The sequence below is a fragment of the Chelonoidis abingdonii genome, chromosome 13 (assembly GCF_003597395.2).
Source record: "Chelonoidis abingdonii isolate Lonesome George chromosome 13, CheloAbing_2.0, whole genome shotgun sequence".
In the NCBI taxonomy this organism is placed as follows: domain Eukaryota; kingdom Metazoa; phylum Chordata; order Testudines; family Testudinidae; genus Chelonoidis; species Chelonoidis abingdonii.
Window position 1 is genome coordinate 4,140,163 of NC_133781.1, and position 9,939 is coordinate 4,150,101.

At 54.6% G+C, this 9,939-nt stretch overlaps 1 protein-coding gene across 5 annotated transcripts; it reads right to left on the minus strand.

Moving 5' to 3' along the window:
* Window positions 1–1,071: 1,071 nt before the first annotated feature.
* LOC116822791 (uncharacterized) lies at window positions 1,072–6,768 on the minus strand. 5 transcript variants are annotated; one of them, XM_032776887.2, is made up of 4 exons: window positions 6,466–6,768; window positions 4,548–4,642; window positions 3,000–3,098; window positions 1,072–2,684 (listed from the first exon to the last, which is right to left on the minus strand). In XM_032776887.2, exons 3-4 carry the CDS (start codon window positions 3,061–3,063, stop codon window positions 1,150–1,152), a joined length of 1,599 nt encoding a protein of 532 aa, XP_032632778.1. In that variant the 5' UTR covers window positions 3,064–3,098; window positions 4,548–4,642; window positions 6,466–6,768; the 3' UTR covers window positions 1,072–1,149. The 5 variants fall into 5 exon arrangements, with proteins under 5 accessions (XP_032632778.1, XP_032632776.1, XP_032632774.1 ...); XM_032776885.2 differs by having other exon boundaries at window positions 3,000–3,101; XM_032776883.2 differs by lacking the exon at window positions 4,548–4,642.
* Window positions 6,769–9,939: the final 3,171 nt, after the last annotated feature.

The window sequence follows — 9,939 nt, forward strand, 5'->3', positions numbered from 1 at the left end:
GTCTATATATTATATAACTAAACTAGTGTTGTATTGTAAAATAAACACGGTTTTCAAAATGTTTAAGAAGCGTCATTTAAAATGAAATTAAAATGTTGATCTTACACCACCGGCCCGCTCAGTCCGCTGCTGATCTGGGGTTCTGTTCATCTAGGTCGGCAGCAGGCTGAGCGAGGCCTGCGGATGGGACCCCGGCTCTCAAGAGTCCGTCAGCCAGAACCCCAGACCAGCAGCGGACTGTGCGGGGCTGGCAGCCAGGACCCAGAGGGCTGGAGTCAGGGCTGGGGGTGTCAGGGCAGGGGGGGGCTAGGTATGGGTGGGGGTGCCAGAATCAGGGTTGGGGGGGGATGAAGGAGTCAAGCAGAGGGCTGGGTGTGTATGAGGGACGTACAGGGCTCAGGGCAGGGGCCTGGGGGGTGGGGTGGGGCAGAGGGTGTGTGTGTAGGGGGGTGTCAGGGCTCAGGGGAGAGGGCTGGGTGACTGCCCCCCCTAAGAACTCTCAACCCCGCTGCTCCTTGTCCCCTGACTACCCCCTCCTGGGACCCCTGCTCCCAACTGCCACCAAGACCCCATCCCCTATCTAAGCCTCCCTGTTCCCTGTCCCCGGACTGGACCCTACCCCCTACCTGTCCCCTGACTGCCCCCACCCCTTATCCAACACCCCAAGCCCTGGGCCCTTTACCTTGAGGCTCCATGCAGAGCCAGACACGCTGCCCCATGGGAGAGCACAGCCCCGGCCCCCAGAGCGCTGTGCGCGGCGGCGACAGAGCTCCAGTTGAGCCAGGAGCATGTCTGCCTCCCCACGGAGCCAAATGCTGCCCCGTGGGAGCGCGCAGGGCTCCAGGGGAGGAGGGAGTGTGCCTGCCTCCCCGCGGAGCCAAATGCTGCCCCGCGGGAGCGCGCAGCCCCAACCCCCAGAGCACTGTGCGCGGCGGCAGGGCTCCAGGGGAGGGGAGAAGGCGGGAGAGGGGCCGGCAGCTTGTTGCGCTGAGCCCGGCGCTCCAGCCTGGGAGCGCGGACCCTGCGGCTTGCTGCGCCGGGAGAGTGGGTCCATTTGCTCACCCCGTGCGGATGGCTATGCTTCCTCTCCCTGCCCCCGCGGAGGGAGTGTAGTGTAGAGGAGAGTGGGCCGGGGGCTGGGCAGGATTTTTAATGGCATGCTGGATCAGGCATAGGCCGAGGGTCACTGATCAGTTTGGGGCTGATTATGGCTGCCTCCTCACCCCACAGCTGGGCAGCTGGGTACTCTTGAGCCCAGTTCCACGCTCGCCCTCTGGAATCGATGAACGTATGGCTCATTTCTGCCATCCAGTCAGGGGGCTCGGAGAGCATTTCTGCCTCATGGACCCTCTCATGCCTCGTGAGGCTGGAGAGCTGAGTGAAGCTTTTGCTGCACACAGAGCATTTAAACGGTTTCAGGTCCATGTGGGTGATCTGGTGCCTGGCCAGGATGGAGCGCTTGACAAAGCTCTTCCCACACTGGGTGCATTTATGGGGCTTCTCAGCTGTGTGATGTTTGAGGTGCGCCCGGAGATTTGATCTCTGAGTGAAGCATTTACCACACTCTTCACATGTGTATGGCTTTCCCCCTGCATGGCTAATCTGGTGGAGGAGCAGCTCTGAGCTTTGAAAAAAGCATTTCCCACAATCTGGACAGAGGGTGGGTTTCTCGTCTGCACGGATTCTCTGGTGCTCAGAAAGAGCTGAGCTCACCCCAAAGCTTTTTCTGCAGTTGGAGCACTGGTAGCATTTCTGCCCTTTGTGGATTCTCTGATGGGTGACGAGGCCTCTGCTGTCCCTGAACCTTCTCCCGCAGTCAGGGCATGTGTAGAGTTTCTCGTCCGACGGAAATCTCTGATGTGTGAGAAGGGAGGAGCTTTCCAGCTCCTCCTCCTTTGCATGCACGCGCTTGTGTCTTGCTAAATGGGACCTCACACTGAAGCTCTTCCTGCAGTCCAGGCACTCGTAAGGCCTCTCTCCCGTGTGGGTCCGGCGGTGCCTCATGAGGTCTGAGTTGTTACTGAAGCATTTCCCACAGTCGGGGCATTTATGGGGTCTCTCCCCTGTGTGGATTCTCCGATGGTGAATAAAGTTTGAGCTCTCGCTGAAGCTTTTCCCACAGTCCAAGCACTTGTAGGGTCTCTTTCCTGTGTGCAGGCTCTGGTGGGTGATCAGGTGTGAGCTCATGCTGAAGCTCTTCCCACAGTCACTGCATTTGTAGGGCTTCTCTCCTGTGTGCAGTCTTTGGTGTCTAACAAGGGCTGATTTCTGGCTAAAGCTTTTCTCGCAGTCAGGGCATTTATTGGGCCTCTCTCCAGGGTGGATTGTCTGCTGAACACTAAGTTCTGAGCTCTGTCTACAGCTCTTCCAAGACACAGTGCGTGTATCTCCATTTTCACCTCCTTTCCTTTCTCTCGGACAGGCTGAGATGTCTTTTGGTTTCTTGAGTCCTTCCCCACAGCAAGTGGGTTTTCTCTCTCCCTTCCCTTGCTGGTTTTTCTGATGCTTCTCCAGCCTGCACTGACTCTCACAGGCTTCTCCCTGCTCATGACTCTGGGAAACATCTCTTTTAGCTCTTCCCAATAACATCCCAGGTGGTTCCACTTGCTCGGGACCTTCCTGCTTCTCACTCACTGTCTCATCACCTGCTGGAACAGAGAGAGAATCCAGACAGGAGTCAAGCCCTATGCTGGGGAGACAGAGAACCTCAGAGAGGGGATCAGGAAGTGGGGGAACAAATCCAAATAACGAATGGAGAGACTGGAACATCAGGAGATGAATCCCCTGGAGGAAATGGGGAAGGGACATTCCTACCCAAACACTCCAGCTGTCAGGCAGGGTGGATGGGAAGCTATGATGAGTGACATCTGTGATGAGAATACGACCCCCGTGGGGGACAGTCCCGGGGACAGCAGAACTGGGGGAAGACACGGGGTGCTGGTGGGAATCCCTCATTTTTACTTTACTTGCTGAGGGCTACCAAGTTAGTTTAACCTCACCTGAAATCTCTCGTTCCTCACAGCCCTGGAGATCTGGGACCCACAGCTCTTCCCCTTGTTCCATCTGAGAGCTCACATTGGAGTTGTCAATAAGTAATCCTTCTCAGGAGAAAACACACAAACAACTGAGATCAGAGTTTATTCCATTTCCTTAAAATAAAGTGTTACACGTGGTTTTAACCCAGCCCTATTCCATGCTGAGGGGCATGAGAGCTGAACAGATAGGAACCTAGTCATGGAGACCCTTTGTGAGAGACAAATGTCTGCTGAGGAATGTATTGTTCCCCTTGCATGGTGTCAAGTATCAGAGGGGTAGCCGTGTTAGTCTGGATCTGTAAAAGCAGCAGAGAATCCCTGCGTCTGACGAAGTGGGAATTCACCCACGAAAGCTCACGCTCCAAAATGTCTGTTAGTCTATAAGGTGCCACAGGATTCTCTGCTGCTTGTTCCCCTTGTAGATTTTCAGGCCAGAAGGAATCATTATGTCACTTCATCTGATGTTAGGTGAGGCAGGGAACCAAAAGAGCATTCTAAAGCACCCACTATCTATGAGATACAGAGCAACCCCCATCCCACTGGTGTCACGGGCCTAGATTGGCTCAAAGCTTCCTGCCCACAAAAGAGAGAATCCCACTTTGTTTTCCGAGTGTGGATTTTTCATTCAAGTTCCTTAAAACCAGATGCTCCCAAGTGAGGACATGGATCTTAAGTAGCCTCTTGTTGCATTCAGCAAGCATAAGAGCTTTGCTCTCACAATTCTGTACAAGCTTTCCCCTACCTCCACTGTTCATAGACTCCAAGGCCAGAAGGGACCATTGTGATCATCTAGTTTGACCTACTGTAGGACACAGACCAGAGAACTGCCCCACAATAATTTGTGACAAATTCCTCCTCTACCTTCGTGGGTCCTGTGCTTACTGATGGATTTGCTCGCCTCAGAGATTCATGGCAGCCCTCAGTTTGCAGGGTCGGCTCTAGCTTTTTTGCCACCCCAAGCATTGCAGGCAGGCTGCCTTCGGCGGCGTGCCTGTGGGAGGTCCACCAATCCCACTGCTTCGGTATACCTGCTGCCGAATTGCCGCCAAATCCACAGGACCGGCAGACCTCCTGCAGGTGCACTGCCAAAGGCAGCCTGACTGCCGCCCTCAAACCGAGCGGCAAGCCTTCCCTCCATGGCTTGCTGCCCCAGATACGCACTTGGAGTGCTGGTGCCTGGAGCCGCTGCTGTCAGTTTGGCCACTTTCGTGGCTCAAATCTGCTGTTTTACTCAGATAATTTCATCACCGGCCAGCAGGGGGAAAAGGAAAGAGAACAATCCCTGCAGTTTCTGCTGATCCACCATGTGGGTTGGGGAACAGCCCAAAGACCTTCCCTCTGGTGGAACCTACAGTCTAGGTCTAAAAATCGACTTCTATAAAATTGACCTAATTTCATAGTGTAGACATACCCTATTACTTTCACTGGCCACAGCATGTCACCTTTGGCAACTCCGGCTGCTCTGCTCAGCCCAAAAGCTGTTGCATTTCCAGGGACACTGATTTTGAGTACCTCACATGTCATGTGCCCACGGTGAGAGGGTTATGATCTTAAGAGGTGCTGGAGCCAATGGGAACTGTGGCTGCCCAAGGTGTCAAGCTGGGTTCCTAAAAAACGGAGGCTATCAGTGAGGCCACTTTTTAAAATTGTGTGCCATTAAATGGTCAGCTAAGAAAGATTTAACACAAGCATGACCTATGATTACAGGGTATTCTATTCTGGTGTACAGTTAGCAGCTAGGAAGACATTCATGTGCATTTGTCAGCTCCTAGAAGGACCTTAGCTTAAATTTGGAAGCTAGAAGCATAAATACTTTAAAGCAATTCCTTTCACTGCTTTGGGAAAGTTACTGTTAATTCTATGAGGGTAATTTCAGGGCAGTTCCCAGGAAAGAGGCAAATAAAGTTCATAACAAAACCTGGCAGGTGTCACAAAGTGGCACTGTTACACATAGTCTCCAAACTCTTTTCCTAGGCATGTGAGCAAGTTTTGACTCTTGGGATGATATATTGTGCTTTTTTAGTTTTGGATTATGCCAGGTTTGGAGTAGAAACAGCTTTGGAACAGAAGAAGCTACACGAGGAGCACGCAAGATTGCTCTCTAAATACAGTCTGCTCAAGACAGAGCTGCTGTCTAGGAACTGGTGTGGGGTTGAGATTCCTAGGAGAAGGGATGGCCCTGCATGCAGTTTGACCTTCTCATGTCAGGACTGGTGTACTGCAATTTACCCTTACAGCGTATATAGACTGATTTCAAATTTAAAAGTACGTTGGTATAGCTCAAGTTTAGTGGCCACAGCATGTTACCTTGAGTCACCCATGTGTGATGAAAACCAGCTGGCTGGAAACCCTCATGGATAATCACTGATTTCTCCCCCACTGCTAAGTCAACCTGCAAGATCTCGGACAACTGTTACTGCTTGACAGAGAGGCCAGGTTGGTGTCAGAAGGGGATACTGGTGTCAGAAAAGGAGGAATCCAGGCTGTTAGTGCAACTCTCTGTTCTGCTGTGATAACAAAACCACCCCTCAGAAGTGTATCTGAGTCCAGAGGGATAGAAATCCTGCTTGTACAGCTTGTGCATGGAGCAGCATAATAATTAACAATATACACCCAGTGCTTAATCTGTAATAAAAGAGGTGCTGGGGCTCAAGATGAACAGCTGGAGAGTGGCAGCTGCTGGCTGGGCACCCAGCTCTGAAAGCAGTACTGTTGTCAGCAGCAGCACAGAACTAAGGGTGGCATGGGACAGTATTGCCAATCTTCCATCTGTGCTGCTGGTGGCGGCGGTGCTGCCTTCTGAGTTGTGCAACAGCAGAGATGCGGCTGCTGGCCAGGCGCCCAGAGGTATCAGTGCTATGAACTGCCAAGCCTCGAGGTGCCACGGCTCAGCCCCGGCACAAATTAATCATTGCCTACACAATTATAGAAGACAGAAGTGACCATATGACAAATCTGTTTCACTAAGGATTTACTGTAGGATTTTGACCACGAGGATGTTGTTATCGGCATGCCAGGTGACACAGTTATACTACAGGGTGTCACACACGTGCATTTAAGATTGTAGGAAAAAACCCTGCAGTGTATAGTACAAACATAGGAATTTCCAGACTGGATCAGATCCAGGTGTGGACTTAGCCCAATATTGTGTGTCTCAGAATGGCCAGCGCCAGCTGCTTTAGAGGATGGTGAAGCTGTGTGGGATAGTGTGCCCCCATATTAGGCCTTTTCCTGGTCTCTATTAGCCAGAACTTGGCTTCAGACCTGACATGTGATGTCCAATCCTTTTTTGAATCTTATTAAATTCTTGGCCTCAACAACTTCCTGAGACAATGAATTCTGAGAGATAATATGTGACCATGTAGTAAAACACCATGTCCTAATGCTTAAGCAAAAGGGAGCAGTTAAAGATGCACAAGGAGTCCCTTACCTGTGGCCTTTCCTGGCTTTCTCATGCTTGAGTGGAGTGATGGTGTGCCACCCAGGAGCCACCCCCTTGTGGCATGCTCGGTCCTGCAGATCTGCAGCTCTTTCTCGCTCTCTTGCTGTCTTGCAAAGATTACTCCCAGACCAGAATGCTCAGATCAACATTCCTCCTTTGTGGGGCTTATTTCATTAACTCAAAAGTACAAATCTTTAACCCTTCCAGTCCACCCATCATCTGTGTGCTAATCCAGCCAGGCATTCTCTCCTAAACTCACAAGATTGCAGCCTCCTTCTAGTCTGTGTAATCATTCAGATAAGCTAACTGACTTAGATTTAGGGGTCTGCCTACGTCCCAGTTTCAGGTGCCATTTTATACAACCCCTCTCTCACTGCCCATCTAAATTACTGCTGTAAAAGTTCTCCAGCTGCCTAATTTCCTTTTCTGGTCATGCACACCGCTTCCTCCCTCTAGGCATCCAGACACTATCTCCTTTCTGAGCCCCAGCACAATTCCTGAACCAGGTTAAGCCAGGCAGGTGAATTCCTAAGGTCCCTGCAAGGCCTGATCTGCTAGGTGTGCTCAGCGCATGCCTCAGCAAGGGCCGTTCGAAACCAAGAGGAGAAGGTGCCCACAGTATGACTCAGAGCCCAGTAGTTAGCACACAGCTGGGATGTGGGTCAAACAGGTTCAATTCCCCCTCTGCCTAAGGGGTGGGGAGAAGGATCTGACCAGAGATCTGTATACACCCCCTTATTGCTCCTGCTGCCCTTTCCAGTCTCTCCTCCCACTGTCTCCCTCCTGCCCCCTCTCCCCTCGGGCTGGGAGACTCGGTCCCTGACCCGGGCCCCGGGCGATCGCTCTCCCGGAGCTGGCTTGGCTCCTGCAGGCGCTCAGGGAGGCAACAGCGCTGGGAATCGCAGACCCCCGCCCGGGAGCAGAGATGGTTCCCCCCTCCGGCTGGACACAGAGGGGCGGTAGGAAACGGCTCTCCTCGCACAGATTCCGCTGGGGAGGGCACTGGAGGAGCAGCTGCTCCGGATGGAGCAACAGTGTCTGACCTAGGAAGTGCAGCCTGCATGCAGAAAGCAGCAGCAGCAGCCTCCCGTCCCGCCCTCTCCCGTAGCAACATCCAGGGCCCGCTATCGACTGCAGCTAATAAGCTCCCCTCCCTGCGCTCCCCTAAAGAGCAAAAGTGGCACGGGGGGAATCCAGCCAGAACCCTTCTCTCCTGCCTGAACAGAGAGAAACCTCCAGCGCGAACGAACCAGAGACAGAGCCTCAGAGAAACTCGTTCCCTGCTGCCAGCCAGGGCTCGGGGCAGCCCCTGGGGCCAGGTGCCCATCAGCCCAGCCCCCTTTATTTGGGGGGTCTCTGGAAACTCCTTTCCTGTAAAATCCATTCCCAGGCAGAGAGCTCCGGCTCCTCCCTTGGGGCTGGGTAAGTTGCTCTCCCACATCCCCCAGCTGGCGGAAGCAGCTCCCTCTCCTGGCTGGTGTGGTGAAGACTCCCCCTTTTCCAGTCTGTTTTAACACCAGCAGCTGGGTCAGGCCTTCAGTCTCCTGTGGCATCTGAGGCGGCAGAGGCTGTGTTGGGTCTCGTGGCTGGGGTGATGCCAGGCTAGTGCTTTGTGTGCCCAGCACTGTGCCATCCCTGAACACTCCTGACACTTGTCCCTGGGGCTCAGTGCAGGGGCATGCATGACCCAGCTCCCTGCTGGCCCTTCAGCTCTCCCTGGGTACTGGTCCCCATGCCACCCTTGCTCAAGCCAGCACAGTTAGGAAGGGCTGCCAAGTGTTAGCCAAATGGGCTCGTTTCCCCCTGGAGCTATTCAATTACCCCAAGGAGACACGGAAGACAAGAAGACGGGTACCAAACTTTTATTCTCGGTCAGCTGAACGGGTACTTTTTCCTCGGCTAGTGCCAGAGGGAAAAGACACACCTTATTAGCGCAGAGCAGGCTTTATATACTAGGTTACAAACAACTTTACGTGCATAAATTCTGCTAGCCCATGCATTTCTTGAATTCCTATTTAGAGATAATTTGGATCTGTTTAACATCTTCTTACTGGGTATCTTGTGTACGTGCATTCAAGAAGGGCTACGTGTGTGCAAGGATCAACTGGGATGATAAGCAGAGGATAGACATAAGCAAATAGTTGATCTTTGCTCTAACACAAGGGCGGGGCAAGTGGGGCAATTCACCCCCAGCTCCGCAGGGGCCCCCACGAGAATGGCTCAGGCTCTCGCGCCTGCCTGACCCCGCCTCTGCCCCTCTCCCTGAGCCTCAGCACATCCAGGAGCTTCCCGGGACAGCACCAGCATGGCTTTGGTGGGGCCTGTGAGCTCAGCCACACTCAGAGCCACGTGGTAAGGGGGCGGGGCTGCGAGCTCCACGCCAGCAGAGGCAGCTGAGCTCAGCCTGGAGCTCACAGCCCCACCCCGTTACCACGTGGCTCTGAGTGGGGTGGAGCTCAGGCCCCACGGAGCCATGCTGCCGCTGTCCTGGGAAGCTCCTGGATGTGCGGAGACTCCGGGTCAGGGCTGGCTCTAGGCACCAGCACTCCAAGCATGTGCTTGGGGTGGCACCTTCTAATGGGCAGCATTCCGCCCCAAGGGGCAGCTTCAGGAACCAGCATGCCAAGCGCATGCTGGGGGCAGCAAGCCGCAGAGGGTGCTTTGTCAGTAGCTACGAGGGCGCCAGGCAGGCTGCCTTTGGTGGCATACCTGCGGAGGGTCTGCTGATCCCGCGGCTTCTGTGGACCTCCCACAGGCTGCCCCTGAATTCGCGGGACTGGGGACCTCCCAGAGGCAAGCTGCCGAAGGCAGCCTGCCTGCCGTGCTTGGGGTTGCAAAATGCCTAGAGCCGCCCCATCCGCCCCCCCTTTTTATTTTTTTGCTTGGGGCGGCATTGTCGGGAGCTGGCCCTGGCACAGCCACTCACCCGAGCTGGGATCCACACCCCCTGCCCAGCCTAGCAGCACCCTGCACAGCCCACTCTGGAGGGAAACGCGGCACCACCTTGGGGAGACTCAGAGTGGCAGCGGCAGCAGGACCCCTCCTCCCTCCCGGGCCCTGCTTCCCTCCCTCCTGGGCTCCTCACACATTCTGGGCAGGGCCGGCTTTAGGCCAGTTCAGCCGATTCCTGGGAATCGGACCCCACGCCTTAGGCACCTTTTAAGTTTTTGTTTACTTACGCCGGCTGAGGTCTGCTCCACAGTCTTCCATGGCCCCGCTCCCCCAACCAAAGTGCTGCAGGGAGCGCGGCTGCCCCACAGCCCCGCTCTCCCGACTGGAGCCCCGCACCGAAGCTCGGCAAGCTGCCCTGTGGCCTCGGCTGGATCCCCGCGCCGGATCGCAGCAAGCCAGCAAACTGCCCCGCGGCCCCGGCTGGAGCCCCACACCGGAGCGTGGCAAGCTGCCCAGCAGCCCCACCCTCCCGGCTGGAGCCCCGCGCCAGAGCGCGGCAAGCTGCCCCGC

What these genes read in the sequence shown, in the direction of transcription:
- LOC116822791 (XM_032776882.2), bottom strand. Translation starts at nt 6,490, where the DNA reads ATGAGAAAGCCAGGAAAGGCCACAG. An exon ending in AAAGCCAGGAAAGGCCACAG is followed by an intron (nt 3,102 to 6,465) that starts GTAAGGGACTCC and finishes TTTTCTCCTGAG; the next exon opens with AAGGATTACTTATTGACAAC. An exon ending in TGAGGAACGAGAGATTTCAG is followed by an intron (nt 2,685 to 2,999) that starts GTGAGGTTAAAC and finishes TCCCCAGCATAG; the next exon opens with GGCTTGACTCCTGTCTGGAT.